The 26623-nt window shown below is 41.2% G+C and overlaps 1 protein-coding gene across 1 annotated transcript; it reads left to right on the plus strand.

The window, feature by feature from the left end:
- Window positions 1-449: 449 nt before the first annotated feature.
- GPNMB (glycoprotein nmb) lies at window positions 450-25928 on the plus strand. Its single transcript, XM_061165073.1, has 11 exons — window positions 450-649; window positions 6052-6204; window positions 8058-8201; window positions 9741-9905; window positions 12151-12309; window positions 12639-12950; window positions 17063-17161; window positions 17950-18052; window positions 20412-20626; window positions 24306-24399; window positions 24840-25928. Exons 1-11 carry the CDS (start codon window positions 580-582, stop codon window positions 24991-24993), a joined length of 1668 nt encoding a protein of 555 aa, XP_061021056.1. The 5' UTR covers window positions 450-579; the 3' UTR covers window positions 24994-25928.
- The last annotated feature ends 695 nt before the right edge of the window (window positions 25929-26623 follow it).

A 26623-nucleotide genomic window follows, 5' to 3' on the forward strand; every position in this document is an offset into this window, starting at 1 on the left:
TTACCTTTTGACACAACATATGTTTATATATGTCATCCACAATTTCAAGTGATGGAAGAGATTGCTCCCCATCTTAGTTTCCTCTTGGGGGAAGGGGATGTACAAGCACTAACTAGCACTGGGAAGAGCTGCTAATCTAAATTATAGCAAAAGAAACATAATTGTGACTTTCAACATGATCTGAGTAAGTGAATCAGCAAAGGAACTAAAAAAAGTTGATAACCAATGAGGTTAGAGACTTTATTTGGGGAAGGATATCAAAACAGGCCCTATAGCAAAGTAAATCCCTTTAACTAGAATGTAGAATAACAACACTGAAATGGTGCGCATCTAAAAAGTGAATAAATAGATGCCAAGGGCGAGTGAGTCAGAAGCACATGAGTGGAAGTGGTTGAACTTCAGAGACCAGATCAAGCAATGCTGCTTAATACCATCACATGATCCACCCTGAGGCTCAGTATTTAATTAAAATGAAGAGTGGAGCACAGCAAAAACCAGAAGAACACTGTTGTTCTTAGTGGATGAAGCCAGAGGAGTTACAAGTTAAACCTTGATTGCCTGGGTCTGTGAGAATTCAGCATGGAATGTCTCTACTGTTTTCTGGGATTTCTGCTTTTGGCTGCAAGATTGCCACTGGATGCTGCCAAACGTGAGTAACTCTCAGTTTCTGCCCTTAACCCATTTTCTGGCTATTGGCTGAAGTGATGGGTTTGTCTGAGTCTGCAGCTGGCCTTTAGGAAGCATTCGTGCTCACTCGTTTCCTCTGGAAATGGTTGGGGATGTTGAGAGCACGGCAAAATGCATTCTGTTCCATTCTTTGCTCCAGGCTCTTAGGAAGTGAAAGATGCGTGGCCCCTCTGTTGTGGAGGTTTATTCTATCAAAATTGCCACCTACTCTCTTAGAGACATTGGGAGGATTCGGGTGCGAAGGGCACAGTCTCTGGCTTGAGATCACAACAACCTACCCACTGAAGTTTGTCTGGTTTCCATCTGCCGGGATAGGGCCACAGAGGAACTGAAGCCCAATTCTGGAAACAGGCTTTCTAATAACTCCAACCCAGAAGCTGTTGCCAGTTCTGCTGAGGGAATTCCCTGGCAGGCCAGTGGTTAGGACCCCGTGCTTTCACTACCAAGGGCCTGGGTTCAGTCCCTGGTCAGGGAACTAAGATCCCACAAGCTGCTCAGCCAAAAAAAAAAAAGAAAATGAAAATCTTGCTGATTTTTCACAGACCTGCAGGAGTTTGCTGCCACTGTAGTGAGGTTACTGAGAAAAGAGCTGAAGCCCTGGGTCTCTTTTCTAGTTAGAGGCTGGGGACTTCTTAACAAAGGTAATGCCCAGACCAATGAGGAGCTGATTTAAAAAGAGGAGTTTGTGACTGGAATGGAAGCCAGAGTTGTGAGCCACCAAGCTCACAGGTGGCCCACTTGTTCAGTCCAGGGGATGTGTGGCCCCAGCAGCTCCCGTCCTCCAGGCAGAGGTAGCGTGGAGTGGGAGAAGGGAATGAGTGAGATATCACCCAGAAGGTCCACTCTGCTTCACTCTAGTAGAGTAACGACCTTCGCAGGGTGAAAGTTCTGATTTTGCCAGGTGACTCCACGAGGGGGCAATGGTGGGGGCGGAGAGGGGGAGGTAGGTACTGAGAAGGGGCCCAACATGTGTTCAGTTCAGTTCAGTTTAGTCACTCAGTCATGTCCAACTCTTTGTGACCCTATGGACTGTAGCATGCCAGGCTTCCCTGTCCATCACCAACTCCCGGAGCCTGCTCAAACTCATGTCTATTGAGTTGGTGATGCCATCCAACCATCTTATCCTCTGTCATCCCCTTCTCCTCCCACCTTCAATCTTTCCCAGCATCAGGGTCTTTTCCATTGAGTCAGTTCTTCCCATCAGGTGGCCAAAGTATTGGAGTTTCAGCTTCAGCATCAGTCCTTCCCATGAATATTCAGGACTGATTTCCTTTAGGATGGACTGGTTGGATCTCCTTGCTGTCCAAGGGACTCTCAAGAGTCTTCTCCAACACCAGTTTAAAAGCATCAATTCTTCAGTGCTCAGCTTTCTTTATAGTCCAACTTTCACATCCATACATGACTACAGGAAAAACCATAACTTTGACTAGCTGGACTTTTTTTTGGCAAAGTAATGTCTCTGCTTTTGAATATGCTGTCTAGGTTGGTTATAACTTTTCTTCCAAGGAGCAAGCGTCGTTTAATTTCATGGCTGCATTCACCATCTGCAGTGATTTTGGAGCCTGAAAAATAAAGTCTGCGACTGTTTCCATTGTTTCCCCATCTATTTTCCATGAAGTGATGGGACCGGATGCCATGATCTTGGTTTTCTGAATGCTGGGTTTTAAGCCAACTTTTTCACACTCCTCTTTGACTTTCATCAAGACTCTCTTTAGTTCTTCTTCAGTTTCTTCCATAAATGTGTACGACACCATACATAGTGCTATGCTAGCTGCTCCACTTACATCAGTCAGGTCGTCCGGATGGTCCTGCCACTATTCAACGGGTGAGGAAACAGGAGCCCAGGTCTGGCTTTTCACCTGCTGGGCCCAGATCTCTCATGGGAGGGTTCTGGACACAGGTACACACATTCCTCTCACTTCTCCCTGCAAGAGAGAAAAGCCCAGCAATGAAGTGCAATCCCGGAGGCTGCTGGGTGGAGGAGGAAGAGAGGGGGCCACTGCTGGCTCCCGAGCACGCCGGCCAGTTCCCCAGGTGGCGGTGGGACTGATGGGGAGCTGGGGGGGGCGGGGCGCCAGGAGCCCGCAGTGGTGGGGGGGTCTTGGACAGCGACCTGGGATGGAGCCAGCGCTGAGACCGGAAGCTGGCCGACCTCCCAACCCCAACTCACCCTCCCGCCTCCTAACCACCAAGCGGAAGGTCTGTAGTGAGCGGCTGGGGAAGCGCCCGCGACGGCAACCAGGGAGCCCATTCGCAAGCGCTGTGAAGGCGCGGGCCAGGGTTTGGCCCTTGTCTGGCCGCTGAGCCGCATGGAGTCTCGCAGCATCCCAGAGAGGCTGTGCAGGCCCCTGTCCCAGAGGAGGGGGTGGGCCAGAGACAGTAAGGAACTCGCTCCAGGGCGCACAGCGGGCAAGGGGAAGAAGGCTTTCGTGCAGACCAGACCGCCGTCTGTCCTGCCAGCCCTGGGTCTGGACCACGAAAAGTGACTTAGCTCTTCTGAGCTTTCCTTTCTTTGTTTGCGAAACTGAGTAATGGGATTCTTGTGAGATCAGCTACTTGAAGTCATCTCTTTTTATTTATGTGTGTGAAGATTTGTATCTTTTTCTCCCTCCTGTAATTCCTTAAGTGCGTGGATCTGTTGTCCTTATTTATCTCTTGGCTTCTCTGCTGCCTTGGGACATGGTAGTGATCAGCAAGCATTTAATAACTGATCAGTTCCCAGAGAAGAAGGCTAAAGTGCTTGGAGGAGGAATTGTCTTACCTCCATGTCCACTCAGGACAGACTCCCCCAGAGCTCGCAGTTGGGGAATGGAGGGACAGAGAGTTGACAGGTCATGGGAGGCCCCTGCACCTAATCCTAGCGTGCCCTCCACCAGCACCCCTTGCTGGGCTCAGTAGGCAGGTTAGCCTGAGGCTGGGTGGCGGTTTGACGGGAGGCCCAGCCTATCAGCATTGCAACAAAACCTGCTGCTCTGCTTCACCTTGGCCTTAGGACGAGGTACCCTGGCCACAAAAAGTAAGGATGGGTAGAATTTCATGGTATATCAGACACCAAGGTACTCCTTTCCATTTTCCAATCATAGCCCTGGTAAAGGAGGGAGGAGAAGGTATTGACAAAGTATTAACAGCTTACAAGCAGCCCAGCTGCCGTGTCTCTGCTGGTGGCCAGAGCGGGGCCTACGAAGGGGAGAGGGAACAGCCGCATGGTGCTGGGTGTGTACCCCACATCTTTCCCCTCCCCACTGTCTTTTAAAATTTTACCGTTGGGCTTTTGTTGTTGCTTTTGCTCTATTTTTTAATTCAGTTTTTTAAATTTGAGGTTATTGTAGATTCACATGCACTTTTAAGAATAATGCAAAGAGATCCCTCTGTATGTACCCTTCACCTGGTTTCTCCCAAGGGTAACATCTTTGCACAGCTATAGTACAATGTCACAACCAGGATACTGACATTGACACAGTCCAAACAGCAAGCAGTCCCATCACCACAGATACAAACCCACTTCCCTTTCTCACTCAACCCCACCTGCCAGCCCCTGGCAACCACTAATCCATTCTCCAATTTTATAATTTGGTCACTTCAAAAATGTTAGAGAAATGGAAACTTATAATATGTAATGTGGGGGAACTGGCTCTTTTTACTCAGCATAATTTACTGAAGTTGTTGCATATATCAATAGTTATTTCTTTATCAATGAGTAGTATACCACACTATGTCACGTACCACAGTTTATCCGTTCGCCCCACTGAAGGATTTTCTAGTTGTTCCAACTTGGGCTATTATGAATAAAGCTGCTATGAACATTAATGTACAGGTTTTTATGTGAACATAAGTTTCCATTTTTTCTGGGACAGATGCCCAAGAGTACAACTGCTTGGTTGCATAGTAATTGCATGTTTAGTTTTACAAGGAAACTGCCAAGCTGTTTTCCAGAATGGCTGTACCATTCCTACCAGCAGTGTATGAGTGATTCAGTTTCTCTACATCTGATGTCATTTTTAATTTTAGTCTTTCTGATAGGTATACAGTGACATCTCATTGTGGTTTTAATGTACATTTACTCACTCACTCATTGAACATCTTTTCATGTGTTTACTTGCCATCTGTGCATTCTCATCTGTGAAATGTCTGTTCAGATCTTTTACCCTATTATTTGGAGTTTTTAATATTTTTTTTTGCCATGTTATGTGGCAGGTAGGCTTTTGGTTCCTTCCAACCAGGGATTGAACCCACACCCCCTGCAGTGGAAGCATGGCATCTTAACCACTTGACCATCAAAGAAGTCCAATTATTTGCTTTTTTTAACATTGCGAATTGTGAAGATCCTTTATATGTTCCAGATAGTGTTCCTTTGTTGGAAATGTGGCTTGCAAGTATTTTCTCCCTATCTGTAATTTGCTTTATTATCCTCTTCACAAAATGTTGCAGAGCAAAATTTTCTAATTTTAATGAGGTCCAGTTTATCAATTTCTCTGTTATAGATTAAGATTTTGATATTAAGTCTAAAAATTCTTTCTTACTTAGAGCCTGAAGATTCCTCCTAGGCTTTTGGCTTTTTTACAGCACTGTGTGTTGAAAAGCTATCTTTCCTCCATTGGATTATTTTTGCAAAAGTCAACAGGGCATATCTATGTGAATCTATCTTTGAGTTCTGCAGTCTGTTCTGTGGACCTACATGTTCATTCCTTGTCACTCTCCTTTTAAGTGTGTAAAGTCAGAAGAAATCTGTTTGGATTATGTTTCTGGAAACACTGACATTCACTCAGAATCTGAGAAACAGGAAGGCCTTGCAAGAGTGGGAAAAAACTGATCCTGGGAATCAAAAGTTGCAAATCTTCATTTCCACTTGATTAAAGATGTCTCTGAATGAATCATGTCACTTCCCTAGGACTGAATTTCTTCACCTATAAATGAAGGAATTTGAATTAACTAATCTTAGCTCTTTCATTGTCAAACATTCTATCATTCTATGACTCAAAATTCAACTGAATTTCCAGTTATGAACATTTATTAATAAACATAGATTTCCTTTGTTCCTCACTTTGTTCTTTTTTAGAAACATACTGTCTCATGGTATCACAGGACATTTGGTTTTTTGTTTGATTTGAAGGCCCAGAGAAGAAACGTGGCCTGAAATCCCACAGCCTGTTTCAGTGTAGCAGGTTCTGTGGCTCCCAGATCAATGTTCTTTCAGTGTTCATCTGCCTCCATTATAAAAAGGGAGTTACGTGCTGCTCCCTCCTCCTACCAGCAACAAGGAAGAGAAGACAGAGGCTAGTGGCATCCTTTCAGTATGGCTTCTCTGAATACCTGCTAAATGAGAGGTAAGTAGACAAAATAATTTTTTTTCAAATATTTTTATAGGTTTTCACGATGTGCTGAGCAACGAAAGACCTTCTGGTCATATGTGGGAGCACAACCAATTAAATGGGTGGTCTTCAGATGAAAATGACTGGAATGAAAAACTCTATCCAGTGTGGAAGAGGGGAGACTCAAGGTGGAAAAGCTCTTGGAAAGGTAGATCAAAAGACTCAAACAACTGTAATTTCTTCTTCTTTTCTTTTTTTTAGTTTCAACTGTATAATAGTGATTCAGTTTTAAAATTGAAGTATAGTTGGTTTACAGTGTGTTAATTTCTGCCGGACAGCAATGATTCAGATATATATGTATGTATATATTTATACACATTCTTTTTTTAAATATTCTGTTCCATTATGGTTAGTCTCAAAATATTGACTATAGTTTCCCATGCTAGACAGTGGGACCTTGTTTTGTATCCATTCTATGTGTACTGGTTTGCTTCTGCTGACCTCAAACTCCCCCACTTCTCCTCCGCCTTGGCAACCCCCCCTTGTCTGTGAGTCTGTTTCCATTTCACAGATAGGTTCATTTGTGTCATGTTTTACATTTCACGTATAAGTGATATCATAGGATATTTGTATTTCTCTGTCTGACTTCCTTCGCTTAGTATGATAATCTCTAGTTCCATCCATATTGTTGCAAATGGCATTGTTCCGTTTTTTTTTTCTATGACTGAGTAGTATTTCATTGTATATATGTACCACGTCTTCTTTATCCATTCATCTGTTGATGGACATTTAGGTTGTTTTCATGTTTGGCTACTGTGAATAGGGCTGCTATGAACATAGAGATACACGTATCTTTTTGAATTGTAATTTTTTCCCTGCTATTTTCCCAAGAGTGGGATTACTGGGTCAGGTGATAATTCTAGTTTTAGTTTTTTTATGAACTTCCATACTGTTTTCCACGGTGGCTGCACCAGTTTACATTCCTACTAACTGTGCAAGAGGGTTTTTCTCCACACCCTCTCTAACATTTATTATTTGTAGGCTCTTTGAAGATGGCCATTCTGACTGGTGTAATGTGGTACCTCATTGTAGTTTTGATTTGCATTTCTCTAAACATCTTTTCGTGTGCCTATTGGCCATCTGTATGTCTTCTTTGGAGAAATGTCTACTTAGATTTTCTGCCCATTTTCCAATTGGGTTGTTTGGTTTTTGTTATTGAGTTATATGATCTATTTATATATTTTGGAAATTAATCCTTTGTTGGTCAAATCATTTGCAAACTTTTTCTCCCATTCTGTTGACTGTTTTTTCATTTTATTTATGGTTTCCTTTGCTGTGTAAAAGCTTGTAAGTTTGATTAGGTCCCATTTGCCAAACAACTGTAATTTCTTCTTTCAGTTCGTGTTGTAGATTGTGGACTCTCTATTCATGAAAGCAACAGGGCTCATGTTGCTTCCATGGATGATAGTACACTAGTTATCAGGTGGGAGGCACCTGGATTTGGCAATGTTCCCTTTATTGTCACAGTATCACTTTCTAAACTCCTCACTCTCCTCCACACACAGAATTTAATCTCCTTAGAAATTTACATTTGGTACCTCTTGGAAGGTTTTGGAAAGCAAGCAGGTTTAATGTGGGAATGGTCATCTTCAAAAATTCTGAGATTCCAGAGCACTTTGACCATCTCAAAAGTGTGATTTGTCGGAAAGTTATTATCTTTCCATTCACATCAAAAATGAATGAGTCCTTCAGTCATTCACTTTGAAATTAAAAATTGCAAACCTTTAATACTTGTTTCCTCAATCAAATTAAACAGATTTTTAATTATTTAAGTAATTGTTCTCTCTGTGGTCAGAAAGTTCTTCAGTTGGTCTGACTTTCTAAGTTCATCTTCTGGAGTGTTGTGCTCTGACAGCAGAATTGGGAGTCCTGCAAATAATTTATTGTAAAGAGGCAGAAGGATCCTCTGGTCCTTATTTGTAGATTTAGCTTTCCTTTCTTTATTTCAGTGAAAAGGAAAAGAGATGTTTGATCACTGAGCTCCTTGTTTCTATGTCCTAGGAGGCCGTGTGCAGGCAGTTCTGACCAGTGATTCCCCAGCACTGGTGGGCTCAACCATAACATTCGCAGTGAACCTGGTATTCCCCAGATGCCAAAAGGAAGATGCCAGCGGCAACATAGTCTATGAGAAGGACTGCAGAAATGGTAAGGAATGTTATTCACATCACAGGAATGGAATTCTGGCTTCTCAAAGAATAATTTGATAGCTCTTTGTTGATCAGATCAGTTTCTGCTCACAGAAAAAAAAACATGGCTAGCACAAATGATAAAATGCATATATTTTGGTTTTGCTTTGCTCTTAGTTAAAACAGAGAAGCTCTTTGTCCAAGTTAAAGAGCACGAATGATTACGGACACATCAAGAGGAATTATCTTATTAAAACTCAACAGCCTTAAAAACTCAAATAAATACTGAAATTCTTCAGTCAGAAACAAGACTAGTAAGGGCAGTGATGATCTGATTTTATTACTTAGAACTTCTATTAAACTGCCAATGGTTTATTTCTTTTTGATTCATCTTCTGATGAGGAAAACAATAAATTCTGTATAGAAAGAGTTTGATCATTTAAAAGTATTATATTTAGTAGCCTGTAGTTTTGTTTTTTGGTTTTCTTTTTTTTGCTTTTATCCCACTAAACAAGTTGATTCTTATGAATGTTTCAAGTGACAATGCAGTTCTCTTTTACATGAGAGAGTCCATGTAAAAAAACTTTTACATGGGAAGTTTTATAAAGTACCTCTCACCATTAGAAGAAATGAGAGCTCTTGAAAGAGATGACTGATTCCAGGTGTAGGACAGGACACTTATCAGGTGAGCCAGGGACATCTCGTGCCAGTAGACAAGGAAGTAATGGGGATATGTCACAGGGACAGAGGCAGCTTGAGGGGCCCCTACTGGCCATGTGTGGGACAATTTAAGAATAATTTAAAAAAAAATAGTGGCTGTAGTAGATGGATAAATAAAAGGCTCTCCATAAATGTCAGTGAACGTAAAAAAAAGAGGATGAGAAGATTGTTTCAGATGAAAATATATTGATCACGACTTGTTCAAAGTGGAAAATGTCATACATTCAGAAAAGTAGGGAGCAAGTACATCAAAATTCAGCAAGTTTAATGTTTTTTTCTGTTTGCTTCCATCTATCTGTATTTCTATTTATATATCTTTTTTCCGAATCGTTTGAAGAAATGAAATACGCATGTGTAGGATGTGACCCTTGATTGGACTGTGGTAGGAGTGGTAATGGTATAATTATGAAGGAGAATGTCTTTATTCTTAGAAGTGTGCTGAAGTCTTTAGGAGAAGAAAGTCATGATGTCAGATGAGTTGGGGGAAAAAGTTCCAGATAGACAGAGTGAATCAAAATAAAAAGATACAGCTTCCCTCAGTTTGCTTTGAATATGCTTGTGGTTTGGAGCCCCAATATGAAGATAAACATATTAAATGAAATCTCTGAACTTTTCTGAAAAATTGCTTTATATAAAACTCACTGAAATACAATATGTAGGCAGAAAAAGACCCAAATCATAAAGGTATCATTAGATGAATTCTGAATATTAGGGTGTTAGTTGTCCAACCGTATCTCAACTAGTTATGAAAAAATATGAAAATGTATTTAATTCAATGGTGAACATTGAGTGTTCTGAGTCCAGATGACAATCATGGTGTGCGCCTTTCTCTGTTTAGATACTGGTCCATCTCCTGACCTTTATGTTTACAACTGGACAGCGTGGACAGAGGACAGTGACTGGGGAAACGACACCAGTGAAGACCATCACAATGTGTTCCCTGATGGGAAGCCTTTCCCTCACCCCTGGAAAAAGAATTTTGTCTACGTGTTCCACACACTTGGTTGGGCTATTACAATCCCCCCTAGTTTCTTCTTTACCTTTCCTTAAAATTTTTAATTTTGTTTTTCTTTTCTCATTCTATTATTGAGAATTTCAACAACAGGAGTTTAACAATTACTCTTTTAACTTTCCTTCAGTGAGGGATAAAAATAAAATCTTGGCTAGCCTTGCCATATCTCTAGGACATCAAATAGTTAAAAGGAGAAAAAGACAGGTTTGGCTTTCTTTTTTTAAAAAAAAAAAAGAACTACTCAATTTGTTTCTGTCTAAAGCAGTAATATGAAAGATGATATTTGAATGGCATATGGATGGTCATTTGTTGATTTATTCTTTAATTTCTTATATTTTTAAAATAATTTTAAAGAATTAGACTTATACTCTTAGTAGAAAATTTGGAAAATGCAGAAAAGCACAAATGAAAAATCAGTCATCATAATTCGTATCACAGATTATCATTGTTAACATGATGGTGCTTTCTCTACTAGTATTTCTTTCTTTTTTCTAGTATTTCTTAATTAAGATCATAACATATACACATTTTGGTCAAAATTATGAGCATTGACTAAAATTCTTATGCAACTTGCATGATCTTATGGAATCCATTTTGCTTTATTATTAGTGATTCTTTTTTTAGGAGGACTAAATTTAGGTTGTTATTAGCAAAGCTGCTAAATTCTTAGTTAAAAATCTTAGCTTCCATCTGGATCTGAGCAGTTCAAATCTGCTAGCCATCACACAAACTCCAAATTTTGGAATGTTTTGTCAGTCTTAATGAATTTCAGAGAGCTTTTCTTCCTTCAATTATTTATAAATCAAAGCAACATATTAATAATACACCCCAGTTGAACAAAGTACAAAATATATAACAAATACTATGCTCGTTGATTTAAAGCAAATTTTTTTCAGGGCCTTGTGGCCCTGAAACTGTGGCCCTGTCAGTTAACTCCCCAAATGTCATTTCTTTGACCTGAAATGACATTTGTCATGTACATGGAGTCACGTAAACTCACTAACACTTCAGATTCTGTTTAGCCTAGTTAACATCCATTAACTTAACTAGTTAAGATGTCTTTATTTAACATCAGCTTTTAGTCCAGAAATTGCTGTTTTCCTAACAAGATTGTTTTGAATTTCCTTTTTCTGCTGAAGTCTCAGAGTTAACTGACATTTTCTCTCAGCTAAGCGCTGCCACTGTGGTCTGCCTCTGGGTGCCATAACTAGCATTTCCTCATGTATCACTAATTCCAAGAGACGTGTCTTCCCGCTTTAATCTCTAACAGAATTGCCTCTGCTTTTCAAGGTAAAGGGGGATCCTGAACCTTTGACACCTTTTTTTTTTTTTTTGGCCATACCTCGCGGCATGTGGGGTTTTAGTTCTCTGACCAGGGATCAAACCCATGCGCCCTACAGTAGAAGCACAGAATCTTAACGCTTGGACTGCCCGGGGAAACACCCTCTTTCCTGACACCTTTGATCATGTGATGAACATGGTCTTTAAGCATACCCATCTTACAAGTATCCATCTTCTAATACCTTTTGTTCCAATGACACATCTATGACAGGTGCCTCAAAAAGATTAGAAAAATCTTTGAGCCTTAAAGGAGAGAAAATTACTGTCACTAGCTAGTCAGTGGTGGTTAGATTTAGGTTAGAGTTGGAGAAAGAAAAAAGACTCAAGGGCCCTAGAAATGTCAATGAAACTACTTCATTCCTTTTCATACCCACCATACCTGTTTCTTTTTCACCACTGCATTTTCATATACAAATATTATTAGAAGGTGGAGGAATCTAGTTCCCTAAAAGAAAAAAAGTTGCTCAGCAATATAGCTGAGCTAGTAATATTATTACAAAAATAAGGTAGATTTTTTGATATATTTTTTAACTCCCTTGAATACTTCACTATTACATTAAATGTATTTTCTGTGGGAAGCACATGTATTTCAAGTGCCAGGTCACTTACTTATAAAAAGTATTTGTCAACTAAGGACTAACAGCATTATCCCACTTAAACAGCTCTTTTCATTTTAGTCAACTATATACAACTATATTTATTTGTCAGTTCTATAAGGTTTTGTATAAAAATAAGCACTGTCTTCCTTTCTGAAGGAACCAAGACAGCATCCCCACCCTGTTTTTCCTTTCTCAAAACAATCTGTAAATGGTAGTTGTTAGTCTTTAAGGAACATCAACTTTCTATAGTGATCATATGATGTAGCCATTAACTAAACATTTCTATCTTCTCAAAGGTCAGTATTTCCAGAAGTTGGGACAGTGTTCAGTGACAGTTTCCATAAACACAGCCAATGTGAGTCTTGGCCCTCAAATCATGGAAGTAACTGTCTATAGAAGACACCGACGGGCATATGTTCCCATCGCAAAAGTGAAAGATGTGTATGTAGTAACAGGTAAGTGATGTGAGCCCTGAATTAACTGAGGACGAGGTGCTGAGTTCTGGTGATGTTAGTGGGTTTGAAAAAGTAGAACCAAATACTCTGGGTTAGATTACAGCTCATCTGGACTCCTTCTCAACCTCATATATTTAATAACATATTCCATCTGTGTTTTCTAAAGTAAACCGAGAAAACTCTAGAAAACTTGCATTAAAAAATGGGAAACAATGCTGAATTACCCCTCATTTTAATTTCCAAACTAAAGGCACTGTTGAAGTCACCCACCTAAAATCAAGCAATCACGCCCTCCTTCTTTCTTTTTTTTTTTTGAATGTACATTTTAGATCAGATTCCTGTATTTGTAACTATGTCCCAGAAGAACAATCGAAATGCATCTGATGAGACCTTCCTCAGGGACCTCCCCATCACGTTCCGTGCCCTGATTCACGACCCCAGCCACTTCCTCAATGAGTCTGCCATTTACTACACGTGGAACTTCGGGGATAATACTGGTCTCTTTGTTTCCAACAATCACTCTTTGAATCACACCTATGTGCTCAACGGAACCTTCAGCCTCAACCTCACTGTGCAAGCAGAAGTGCCTGGACCTTGTCCTTTGCCTTCACCCAGACCTCCAAAAACCACCCCTTCTTTGGGTAAGTGTTTTCCAGGTTAAGTTTTGTTGGCAGGGCTCCTTAACAGCTAGAAAAAAATTCATGTGGTTTGTATAACTAGATCCTTAGTTAAAGAGATTATGTAAAGACTCTGCAGTGATTCTGTTTTCTACCTGTTGATTTCCTTTAGCTACTTATCATGACGTTTAGTTGTTAGAACATGGAAGAAAGGAGAATATGTTTAAAGTCACTTGGTGGTTCATATACAGTTCTTTGACCTTCCTAATTCTCACTGTTCCTTGTTATGTATACAGGTGCTTTCCCCCTTCCAGTCCTTCACATTTCTGTCTGCCTCCCAGTTTTTCTAGTTAATGGGAGACATGTTATCCCCTTATAAACATTCAGGCCATTCCATTGTCCTTTCTCCCCTTCCACATTCCCTCCCCCACTTCCATTCTCCTCCCCACCCTGCCCACATCCACTCCACGTCCTATGAAAACTCAGCCATCCTTATAAGTAGTTTACAAAGGGCTCAAAAAAGAATAAACCTTGAGAACATTTCTTGGCTAGCAGACTGGAAAGATTCCAGACACTAAAATCATTCTAGAGATAAGGCATAATTAATTAATCCCAACTTCTCATAATAATATATGGGAACATTCAAGAAGTTCTTGAGCATTTACTTTGAGAAGCATTAGCTTTCATCTAATTCCGTACCCTACCCCATGCCGTCATCATCCTTCCCACTCAGCCATGAATACATCTTCCATCCAGGCGTCCCAGGGATGGCAGTAGACTGACATCCTCTCACTGCACACAAGAGGGTGCCGTCACCAAGGACAGACAGAACACTCCACGGTGATGTCCAGACTTGTTGCCGTTGGCTTTTTTTTTTTAACCCAAACCTGTTAGATATAAACAATAAACTGTTATTAATAAATAAGTGTGTTGTTAAAAAAAACTTATTAAGTCAAGCATATCTAATGCCAGACACTGTAAGTTGTTGCTGATTTTGCTTTTTTTAAATACTTTTAATTATAAAATTAATGCATATTCGTTAGTAAAAATTCAAATTCAGAAATTTCAAATAAAAGTGAAAGCTCCTGCTTATTCTCTCCTCCCAAGAGTAAAACCTTGTTAAGAGTTGGTAGTGTTTGTTTCCAGATCTTTTCTGTCCATTTACAAACATATTCCATAAATACAAATAGGATTTGTGGTTTTAATTTTTAGGTAGATGGGCTCACACAATATATATTGCTTTACAGTTTGCCTCTTTTCATTTAACAAGCATCACAGACATCTGTCCATTATAAGTACATGTAAGTGTAATTCACTTTATTCAATGACTTCTTTATTTAACCGTTCTTTTACTGATGAACACTTAGTTCATTCTAATTCTTATTATAAATATAACTGCCTTGAACAACTCTAAACATATAGCTTTGTTTTGGTATTTCTGGAGAAGAGTCAGTTTATTTATCCACAAGAATTGATGGTCTTCCTTACAAATAAGGACATCAAGTGTAAAATTCAAAATAAATTACAGATGCTTGCTTTGTCTATGTAGAAATTCCTGAATGGTAAAGGTTTTAATGTTAGTCTATTTTGAATTGCATTTTTATAAAGCAAGATTATTTTTCTTAGAACATATTTGTATCATAACATATGCAAAAGATATTTTAAGTCAATGAAAGGGTATTTTAAATGTGTTGTTATTTTCTATAGGTTAAACCATAAGATAGAAGGTAGCAACCTTATGAATTCATTACATTTTATAGTGAAAGGAAGCTACTTGACTTCATCTAAAGGTGTTAGATCAACCATAATCAATCCCAAAATGCCGTTGAACAACTGTGAGACATGGATGGACAGAAATATGTAATGGGACCCAAGGTGATGATAGGAGTTAGCCCATGACTTGAGAAAGGGGTTAGAGTGCTTGTCCTCTGGGGAGAGAGCATTTTTAACTACATAGACCATATTAACAGGCTGGGACTGTTGAGCACTGGATTGCTATTTGACCAGAAATTATGTTGTCTCTGCTTTGGTAAGTGGCTTCCAAATAAGTACAGCTATTACATAGAAACCAAATGCAGCCACAGGAGTGAGACATAAGCAAAGTTGAAGTGGTGACTCAGGGGGATAATTACGTTATAGGATAGACAGGTGTGCACTAGCTTTAAGCCCCAGAATTCTCTTCCCTTAGCTAACAGTGCCACTGATCATTTTTCAGAATTTTGTGCACAAATCTAAAAAGATAAACCTTTCCAAGACTGATGCTAATCAGTGTTATAATATGATATATGTATTTATGCATGGCTTCCCTGATGACTTCAGTGAAAAAGAAGCTGCCTGCCAATGTAAGAGACTTAAGAAATGTGGGTTCGATCCCCGGGTCAGGAAGATTCAGTAATGGCAACCCACTCCAAAATATTCTTGCCTGGAGAATCCATGGACAGAGGAGCCTGGTGGGCTACAGTCCATGGGGTCACAAAGAGTCCTTCACGACTGAAGTGACTTAGTATGTGTGTGTGTGTGTGTATGTGTGTGTCTGTGTGTGAGTATAATGTGTATATATATATATATCATGTTATATATATATCATATATATATTATCTATGTATGTGTGTGTGTGTGTGTGTGTATATAAATAAAATCTCCTTGCAGTCCCGGGGACTCTCAAGAGTCTCCCCAGCACCATAATTCAAAAGCATCCATTCTTCGGCACTCAGCCTTCTTTATGGTCCAAACTATAAAGAAGTTTTCTAGGGAAGAGGCTGCCACCCCTAATACCCTTCACAAACATATCTTTTGCTTTGAAGCCCATCCGTTAAATCTCAGAATACAATGAATGATTACCCTGCAACTTCCAAACGACCACCTTGAGACTCAAGGAATATAGCCAATCTGCCACAGCCCGCGCTGCTGATAAACCACACCTACATCTGAATCTGACATGGTGTCAGAACCTTTCTGAGTTTTACCCAAACAATGTTTCCAAAGCACTCATTTCCAGAGTTGCTCTGAGAGCTGTTCTGCGAAGTTCCCTCAGCATAGGAGCATCACAGACACACTCGTTCCCCACTAGAGGCTCTGAGGCCCTAGAGACATCTCCCAGTTGACTCCATCCTTACATACTCCTATGTTAGAGCTGCACCTCTTATGAAGTTTTGATTCCCCCCAAACTGGGTCCATTTTCATGTCTTTGGAAATTTAAGAGACAATGATGTTGTATTTTCAATATTATATTTTCTTTCCAGTCTTTTTATCTTGCTAATGGAACACCAACACCTTATTTAGAGCCTTTTAAATTGTAACTAATAGAGCATTAAATTTTTTGCTCTAATCACATTCAAAGGGCTATTTTTCAAAAGTATCTTGTATTCCCTTCTTTCCTTCCTCACACCTCTGCTCATCACAGTGACTGTAAGACTTCGAGAATACAAACCTAGAATCCATGAGACATCCAAATGGGGAAAGAATTGCCTTTTTACACGTTGTTTGCTTCTTAACATTTAAAATTACATGTCATATATGCTATAACACACCTATATCTAAATAAATATATATATATATAAGAGCATATTGGGACAAGGAAATGAATATTTATTAATTACTTCCTATGTGGCAGGCATGAGAAGCAAGTTTTATATGTCTTATCTATTTAAGTTTAATAGTTCAACCCTGGTAGGTCAGTAAATATTGTTCCTGTTTTACAGATGGGCAAATTGAGGCAAGGAGAAGTTAAATGATCTGCCCATGGTCTGAAAGAACTGAAAGCAAGGGGCCTAGAATTTGAGCCCAGAATACCTTCTTCCAAAATTACAATATAATTTTATCTATTGTAGCCTGCTTTATTTCATGATTATTATGTTACACATTTTAAAATGGCTTTCACCTTTCATTTGCTATTTATATTTGAATGAGACATGGGACTGTGTTTGCTTACATAATTTAACAATTTTATAATGTAGCTCTCACGTCTCATGAATTGTTATGCATTTAGTTCAAATTTCTGAAGCAATTTAGTAGTATAGAATTATTGATGTTTTTCTAAAGAGCAATAAACAGAGGTTTAGATCTTTAGTTATATCATGGACATCTTTTGCATTCTCAGAAACTTATCTAAAAATCTTTCTATTTAAACCCTCTAGTACCTACTGGTGACAATACCCTGGAGCTGAGGGAGATTCCTGATGAAAGCTGCTATATTACCAGATATGGCTACTTTAAAGCCACCATTACAATTGTAGGTAAGACCATGGGGGAAAGATGTTAGAATCCACCTTGGGCAACCCACTCCCTTCCCTGACTCCAGGGAGGGGTGGGGTTGGGAAACGAGGGCACCCACTCAAGGTGCTACCACACGTGCACAAAAAAGACTCCACTAGCTTCTAAATTTCCACCTGCCTTTCCAGCCTTCCTTAGACATCACTCTAAGAGATGAAACGAGGTCCTCGGTGGAAACAAGCCCTCAGTGAGGCCCGCTTAGCGAGGAGCCTACAGGGGGCCTGGACCTCCTCACCCTGTGCAGCTCAGAAATCTGAATGAATGTGGCCTGAAGGAAGGCCAGCTGCAAGTTCCCACAGCTCCTGCTTTCCTCTCCTGGGTGATTTCACAAAGTCACACCTCCTGTGTGTGAGAAAGGGGTGGAAAAGAACAGCCACGCAGGGCTGTGCATGAGGGGCACTGCTCACTGGTGCCCAGCAGAGGAGCTGGGTAGGGCTACAACTCACGTTGTATGCTCTAGGGCTGAGCCCCTTGGCAGGAGACACAGTGGATGCGGCCTCCCTTCCTCCAGGGTCATCTGCCTCCTGACACGTACACAGGCTCCAGGAATGAAAGTCAAGCTTGGACTGAAGAACAGTTCAGTTTGACTTTGAAAATGCAGCCTGGACATGTATCCAAACTCTGGGATAGCTTCCCAAGTCTGGCATGGTGCACAGCTGTGTTCATTTTGTTTGGCCTTCTGATTTGTTAAGAGGTGGTTTGGTTTTCATTGTATTTTGATGTGTTTTTCTATGGGGTATTGTTCCATTAGAGGGCATTCTAGAGGTTAACATCATCCAGGTGACAGATGTCCTGATGCCTGGGCCACAGCCTGACAATTCCCTGGTGGATTTCGTCGTGACCTGCCAAGGGAGGTGAGTACACAGTCTCTGAGGAAGGAAGGGGCCAAGTGAGAACCCCAGGTGGAACAATGACCTTCGCACACCTCCCACCTGTTAGGTTGATTTGGAATCTGTGTACCCAGTTGCTCACTCAGTTCTGACTCTTTGCAACCCCGTGGACTATAATTTGTCATGCTCCTCTGTCTGTGGGAATTCTCCAGGTAAGAATACTGGAGTGGGCTGTCATTTCCTCCTGCAGGAGATCTTGCCAACCCAGGGATCAAACCCAAGTCTCTTAGATCTCCTGCACTGGCAGGCAGACTCTTTACCACTAGTGCCATCTGGGAAGCCCCAGATTTGGATTCTAGTTCCTCACTAAGCCAGAACGAGGACGGGCCCTCCCAAGTACTCTCAAGTGTGCACTTGCTTTGCTAGAGTTGAGCAATGCTCATCACCTTTAACTGTTGAATAATTACTAATTGGACACTTACTGTGTCCTTAACATTTTACTTCTGTTTTCATGTCAAATCCTCACACAATCATACGAGTCTTCTCATTTTACAGATTGGGTCACCAGATACACAATGATTATAGTACCTCTCCAGATGGTGGGTACCTGGCAGAGCAAGGTTCGCAGGCTCAGAATCTCTGAAGTTCCCTGAGGCTCCTCTGGGGTCTGGGGAGCCAGTGTGGAAGGGCTGTGGCCTTGTGCTAATGCATAGCAACGCCTGATTAACCTGTCTCTCTTTAAACTTATAAAACTCTTTCTAACGTACTACATAATTTGACTTCCTGTGGTTTGGTTACAACTATAATCAATAGGGGCTTCCCTGGTGGCTCGGTGGTAAAGAATCCACCTGCAGTGCAAGAGACGTGGATTTGATCGCTGGATTACGAAGATTCCCCTGCAAGAGGAAATGGCAACCCACTCCAGTATTCTTGCCTGGGAAATCCCTTGGACAGAGAAGCCTGGCAGGCTACAGTCCATGGGCTCCCAGAGAGTCAGTTGTGACTGAGCATGCACATAGATAGATAATAGACTAAATAGAAAGTAATTACTATATAAATACTTTATCAATTAACCCATTAAATATTTACATAATTTAAATATAATAAATGAATCAAGGAATTAAAATGTATGTGTATATGATATATATGGGTTTCCCTCGTAGCTCAGACGGTAAAGAGGTTAAGAATTTGCCTGCAATGCAGGAGACCTGGGTTTGATCCCTGGGTCAGGAAGATCCCCTGGAGAAGGAAATGGCAACCCACTCCAGTATTCTTGCCTGGAGAATCCCATGGACAGAGGAGCCTGGCAGGCCGCAAGAGTCGGATATGACTTAGTGACTATATGTATGTATGTATGTGATGTATAGATTAGAGAATGAGCCGGTATAAAAATGAGGCCATACTTGATTCAAAGGGAGAGCTCCAGGGAATTCTCTGGTGGTCTAGTAGTTAGGACCCCACTTCCACTGCAGGAGGCATGGGCTCATCCCTGGTCAGTGAACTAAGGTCTGGCAAGCTGAGTGGTGCAGTGCAAAATAAGAAAGGACTAGCTCCAAAGCTCTCTGAGTTGGGGAGAGAATGGGAGGACAGAGAGAGAGAACATCCTGACTGGAGAGGCAAAGGTGCTACCAGAGGCCTGGGGTGAAGAGAGCATGAACTCATCTAATTCCCTGAGCCTTTATCAGCCTCGCTTCAGAGCCTGGTCTCTCCATTCAGGAGGTCTACTCAGACGTGAAACAGAGGCTAAGACAGTAATGCATGGGAGCTGAATGGTTACAGGGACAGCTGTCAAATATCTTTTATGCAAATCCCAGCTCCACCTCTAACTGCTTTTGTGGCCAGTGAGCTCTCCTCCCAGGGCTGGTTTCTCACCTGCTGCATTAGGCTACTATGACTTGCCTCGTCAGGTTGCTGAGAGGAATAGACAAGGCCGCGTCGCTTATCTGAGACTCAGAGCCCTGCACACAGCAGGTACTGCATGAACAGCTCCGGCCGCTGCTGCTACTGTAGTCAGATATCTGCACGGGCCCACACAAGGTCGGCTGACATTTAGCACTACCTTAGCCTAACACTTAAGCCACCTGCATCTTTGAGTGTCTAGGGAGCCAAAGAGAAGAGGCAAGTTCCCAGCAGCCCCTTGGCTTGGGGGAAATAAGTTCCTCCTTCTGCAGTCCTAGGGCCTCACCTTCCCGAGCATATAGAGGAAACAACGGCTCACACACCCAGGCTTGTTTAAGAGTAAATGGTATGTGACAACTTCACATGATATAGTTTGAGTAAGACTAAGGTGGGATTCAGTTTCACAGGAGTGTAATGATGTTTTCCTCTTAAACTGAGGTCGTACTCCCCTCTCTCTCCCTCTGGATGTCATTCATACCCCCAGCATCCCCACAGAGGTCTGCACCGTCATCTCTGACCCCAGCTGCCAGATCACCCAGAACCCAGTCTGCGACCCTGTGGCCGTGGAGCTGGGCGACGCGTGCTTGCTGACGGTGAGGAGAGCCTTCAGTGGGTCTGGGACATACTGTATGAATCTCACTCTGGGTGATGATGCAAGTCTGGCCCTCACGAGCACCCTTGTCTCTATCGCCAGCAGAGGTAAGTTTTGTTTTATGGTTGTACGAACATTTCATGTTGCAGATAAAGCATGTGTCAGATACTACACTTCACTCTCATTGTTTAGCTTTATTCCAGTGTAAAATTCATTGAACTGTCATTAATGTGGATTTGAGAAATGATATTACAATACAATAGCAAATCTACTTAGGGAAGGGATGAGAGAGAGGGAACTTATGAAATAATGGCCAAAGGAAAACCTTTACATTTATTTATTTATGGCTGTGCTGGGTCATTGTTGGTGTATGGGCTTTTCTCTAGTTGCGGTGAGTGGGGGCTACTCTCTAGTTTCGGTGTAAAGGCTACTCATCGCAGTGACTTCATTTCTTGTGGAGTGCAGGCTCTAGGCAGTCACTTGGGCTTCGGTAGTTGTGGTGCATGGGCTTAGTTGCTCTGCGTCATGTGGAATCTTCCCAGGCCAGGGATCAAACCTGTGTCCCTAAATTAGCAGGAGGATTCTCAACCACCAGGACCACAAGGGAAGTCCAAGAAAAGCCTTTTGATGAAAAAAATCAGCTATCATCATGGACAAGTAATAATGGGATGTGGTCACTGAATGCTTGGATAGGTTTGTATTTCAAAGGGAAACTGTAAAGCCCAACATCAAAAAATAACAATGTTCTCCAATTAAACTATAACAAAGGGGAGACTGCTGTCATGTCCTCAGAATCCACCTGGACAAAGACATGACGCCAAGAAGAGAAATGAGAAACCAGGTCGACTCTTGGCTCCCTTCTAAGTTACCATGGACCCTTCTTTTCTTTCCCAAAGTCTACCAAGCATTATGCTGAGACGGAAACAAACCAGATTACTCAGTCCTTAAATTTTCAGCAGACAGACTACTCCTTGTCCCCTTAACCTCAGAGGGGTAACATGTTGACAAAGTGGATGAAGGAATTTCACTGAGAAATTCCCATTCACTGGTGGCTGTTTATTTTCCCTAACCCCTAGGGACTCTACCTGGTGACCCTAACTGAATTTCACATATAACTGGCTATGTTGTAAAATATTTCTTTACTTCTTAAAAGAAGTGCTACATTGTGGAACGGAAGGGACAGGTAAAATTGTGCACACAAGACAGCATGTATTTTGCTCTTAAATTATTTATTTATTTATTTGGCCGTGCTGAGTCTTAGTTGTGGCACACAGGATCTTTAATCTTTGAGGCAGCATGTGGGATTTTTAGCTGCGGCGTGTGGTTCTTCACCTGTGGCATGTGGGATCTAGTTCCCTGACCAGGGATCAAACCCAGGCCCCCTGCATTGGGAGCATGGAGTCTTCGCTACTGGACCACTAAAGAAGTTCCCACTTTGCTCCTTAATTTGAGTATTGTCGGGTATAATCTAATGACTAACTTACAAATAATTCTTTTGGTCTTGGAGTCTATCTTATAAAGTGAAACGTACTTAAATATATATTTACTCATTAACTGTATAAAAGGCAGCTTTAACCTTATTGAAAGAAAAGCATAAGTAATAATGCATATAATTATTTGCTTGAGCTTTTATTTTTGGTGAGAGCCAAGGTGTACATAAAAAAAAAAGGATGCAAATATACCCTGCTTCCTTGAAGGCAGGATACTTGGGGCTTGGGGTGCAGGACTGGGGAGCATGGGAAAAAAGAGGTAGCCAGAGCCTCTGTATCCTACTGAATGTGGACCTTCTATGCCGTCACTTTTGGGAGCTACTGGGGTCATTCTTCTTGTGTTGCCGCAGCTGATTTTAAAACTGCCTAACCTAGTCCATGAAGCTTCCTCAGTTCTGGCAAATCACCATTCTCTTACCTGGATTAGATGCTTGGATATTTGCTTTCCTTTAATACCTACTGTAGTTAGTGATAACTTTAGGTGTGACCTGAACTGTGTGTGTGTGTTTTTTTAATGTATTTATTTGGCTGCATTGGGTCTTAGTTGTGGCACGCAGGACCTTTGTTGTGGCATGTGGGATCTAGTTCCCTGACCAGGGATCACATTGGGGCCCCCTGCATTGGGAGCACGAAGTCTTAGCCATTGTACCAGCAGGGAAGCCCCTGAGCCATTCTATTTATTTATTTATGGTTGCGCTGGGTCTTAGTTACCACGTGCATGAGCTTTCTCTACTTGAGGCAAGTGGATAGTCTTTGCTGTGGCGCTCGGGCTTCTCACTGCAGTGGCTTCTTTTGAAAATTTCAGAGCACAGGCTGTAGAGTGTGGGTTCAGTAGTTGCGGGGCATGGGCTTGGTTGTCCTGTGGCATGTGGATCTTCCCGGACCAAAGATCAAACCCATGTCCCCTGCATGGGCAGGTGGATTCTTAACCGTTGGACCACCAAGAAAGTCCCTCCCTGAGCCACTTTTAAAATCCAAAAAGGAAGGAAAGAGAGCTTTTAATTCAATGGAAATTGTAAACTGATGGCTTGTTTCAGAGTCAGAATTTCCAAAGGTGACCACTGTTCAAAGGCGAGTGCATAGACTTTTGGCTGAAACGACTTTTAATCATTGATTCACTAAATGTTCATGAAGCACCTGGGATGTTTTCAACAAATATTCATGGGGTATCCACTCCATGCCCAGCACAGCTCCAGGCACCACAGAGAGAGTTGTAGATAGAGTGAGAACAAGGTAAGGAAGATGCCTGCTTTAGTAGGCAGAAACAGGGAATAAACCAACAGGATGATGTTTTGAAGACAACGAAACAGAGCAGGCAGGCTGACAAGCAGGGAAGAAAGGAGACAGACGTGGACTCTCGATCGGGAGGTCAGGAAAGTGTGCCAACCTGGTGGTGCCTGCTTGGCAAAGGGCCCCCTCCGAACTGAGACCTGCATTTCCAGAATGAGCGGCCCACCTAGATCTTTATGTGCACTGATAGGGTCTGTGTTTATTCTGTGTGTAAGGGGAATCGCTGGCAGGGTTGGAGCGTGATACGATTAATACTTTTAGATGATCATTCAGACTGCTGAGTGAAGCCAGGGTTATTGGAAGGTAACACTGCAAGTGAGCAGATGGTGAAGATGTCCTCACAAGGGAGAGGGCTGGTGGCTGGAACTGTGATGGTGGCGGAGAAGACAGAGGGAAAAGAGACCAACTTTGCTTACACTTTGGTGGCAGAGACAAGGCTAGTTGATTTGCTGGGTTCTGGAAGAACAAAGAAGACATAATCCAAAGAAGGAATTGTGATAGAGTGTGGTGGAGGCAGAGGAAGGGTGACAAGGATAGACTTGACAAAGGAAGGCATGACCCAGTGCCCTCATGCATGTCTGGAAGGCGTTGCAAAGGGTGAGATGCTGGCAATGAGCTGGGGGATGGAAATTTGAAAGAGCATGGGGAGGATGGATCTACAGCTGGAAGGTAGGCAGTGGAAGATGAGGCCAGAGAAGTGGGCGGAAATTTCGTGAAGCCCTTTGCTGCATGGGCGTGGCTGGGTTAACTCAGACCAGAGCAGGTGTCTTCAGGACATGACATCTTCTAAGCCCTTAACACAGTGTTCCAGACATGCTAACTCATTCTCTAAATGGAAGGTAAGCTGCCCTGAAGACTATGTATTATGTAATGGGAAAGATTACTGAGAGCTCAGAGGGGCTATATATCTTCTGTTTGCTCCCTTCCTCGTTGATTTAATTACATTACAAGCAGCATGTCCTCTAGGTGGAAGCTGTCACTAATATGACCTTGCTTCTGTTTTAAGACCCAGCTTCCCTTTCAAGAGTGGCAAATGGTATCCTGGTCTCCCTTGGCTGCTTGGCCATACTCGTCACTGTGATTGCCTTTTTGATGTACAAGTAAGTTGCTGGTTCTAACACTTTAAATCACTAGAGTATATTGTCAAAAATAAATGGCATATTTCTGCACAAGTGGGCTGTTTTCCCTTTTCTGCTTTGAAACATTTTGTGTGTGGGAAGAAAGTCTTCTACTGAATGATGAATAGCAAACTAGCCTATTAATTTTGCTGTGGTTTTTTTTAATCCCTAAAAATGCTACCAAATGTCAATAACTTTACCAAATTGTCAGTTTAATGCTTAACATATAATCTCAAGTTATAGTAAGCAGGCACATTTCTTGCATGAAGAAGAGAAAATGTATTTTAATAAGATAACACTGTCTTAAAAGCCATAAGTTAAATGGAATGAACGATTCTGCACTTGACTTGTGAAAGACTTATAGAAAGCAACCTTTTCCAGCTGGAGATCTCTTTTTAATCTGTCCAACACATTGCTTTCAGAAAACACAAGGAATACAAACCAATAGAAAACAGCCCTGGGATCAAGATCAGAGGCAAAGGCCTGAATGTTTTCCTCAATCATGCAAAGACCCTGTTCTTCCCCGGAAACCAGGAAAAAGATCCACTGCTCAAGAACCAACCAGGAATTCTTTAAATCTTCAGCCTTACTTCTGACCAACAGCTCATCCTCAGCACCATTTATGTCAGCTTGCTAGAGTGGATGATGATAACTTTTTAAAAAGATTAATGTAAAATATAGATTGTGGGTGAGGGAGGTTCAATTTTTTAAATTTTTTATAGGTTAAGTGACATTTTAGGGACATGGCTGAGGTTGCATGTAGTTTAATTCTTTTCCATGTTGTATAACTGATAAAACCAATTAATAGAGCTTCCTTTCATGATGATTTATGTTTCACTTACAATGTCTTAGGCAATCAGTAGGATAGATACGCTATATTCAGAGCAGCAGGAGAAGGTGCTATTCATTAGAGTCTGACCTAAGTTAATTGGAAAGAGAGGCTGGACATGTTCTAGCTTTCCATATAATCGTATACATAAAACCAGTGAATTCCTGTTCTGAAGGTCATGATCCAAGCTCCCTGAATCCTGTGTCCATGAACATGCATGAGCTCCCAACAGAACACTGACAGGTCAGCTTTTAGTAAGCTGTGCATGCTTGCTATACTAAAAAAAAATACTAGGCTAATAAATGTGTGAATATTGTCATGACTGCCTGCCCAGTCCAAATGTGTAAAGGATCAGTGCTCATTCATTCATTTTTCCCATGGACATTTATGTAGCACTTTCTGTATACCAGGCATGTTGCCAGGTACATAGCCCTGTACTTGTGTTGACAATCTTGTGGACATACCTGAATTTCTGTAGACTCTGGCACTCATAGTTGAAATGATGTATTATGATTTCCCAAAGAAGGAAGTCTTTCTGGTTTTCCTACCCATTTCTCTATTCAAATGACACAGAAACTTAATCAGTAAGGATTTTACTTTCATTTGTAACTGAAACCACCATGTGTCAGTCATGACATTCTTTTTCTCCTTCCTGAAAAATAAAATATGAGAAGAGACCAGATCTTGGAAATATTTTTCTAATTTTTGTGTGCCTTTCAATTTCCTGTACACTTTTAACACATAAAAAGTTGTTTAACTTTGCACCGTGGAATGCTGATAATTTATGAGTATTTTATATTTTAAGTATATTAATACAATATATGAAATTTTGACTAATTATATATATATATATAATTACACCAATCTAAAAGAAGATTTTATACAAACAGTTGTTCTGGAGTCTTTGTTTGAATAGTCAGTATTGTAATAAAAATAAAGGGGAGAGGATAGTTCTAGGTCACAGATTAGCAATCATTTTCTGTAAAGGGCCAAGTAGTAACTATTTTAGGCTTCATGGGCCATATGGTGTCTGTTGCAACTACTCGACGCCAATACTGTAGCAGAAATGCCATCATATACATAAATGAAAGGGCATGGCTTTGTTCCAGCCTGAGCATATTGACAAAAGCAGGTGGCGGGCCAGATTTGGCCTATGGGCCATAGTTTGTGGACCTATATTCTAGGCTAAAAGAATATAGAGATACAGTAACCAAAAGCAGTTTAGTAACCTAGATTGCATCCTAATATTAAAAAAAAAAAAAAAAACAGCCATGAAAGACATTCTTTGGGGCAACTGAGGGAAATTTGAGTACACTCTGGATACCAACTGATATCACAGAATTGTTATTAATTTTCTTAAGAATAGGTAAAGACTTT

The sequence above is a fragment of the Dama dama genome, chromosome 18 (genome assembly GCF_033118175.1).
Source record: "Dama dama isolate Ldn47 chromosome 18, ASM3311817v1, whole genome shotgun sequence".
NCBI classification, from domain to species: Eukaryota; Metazoa; Chordata; class Mammalia; order Artiodactyla; family Cervidae; genus Dama; species Dama dama.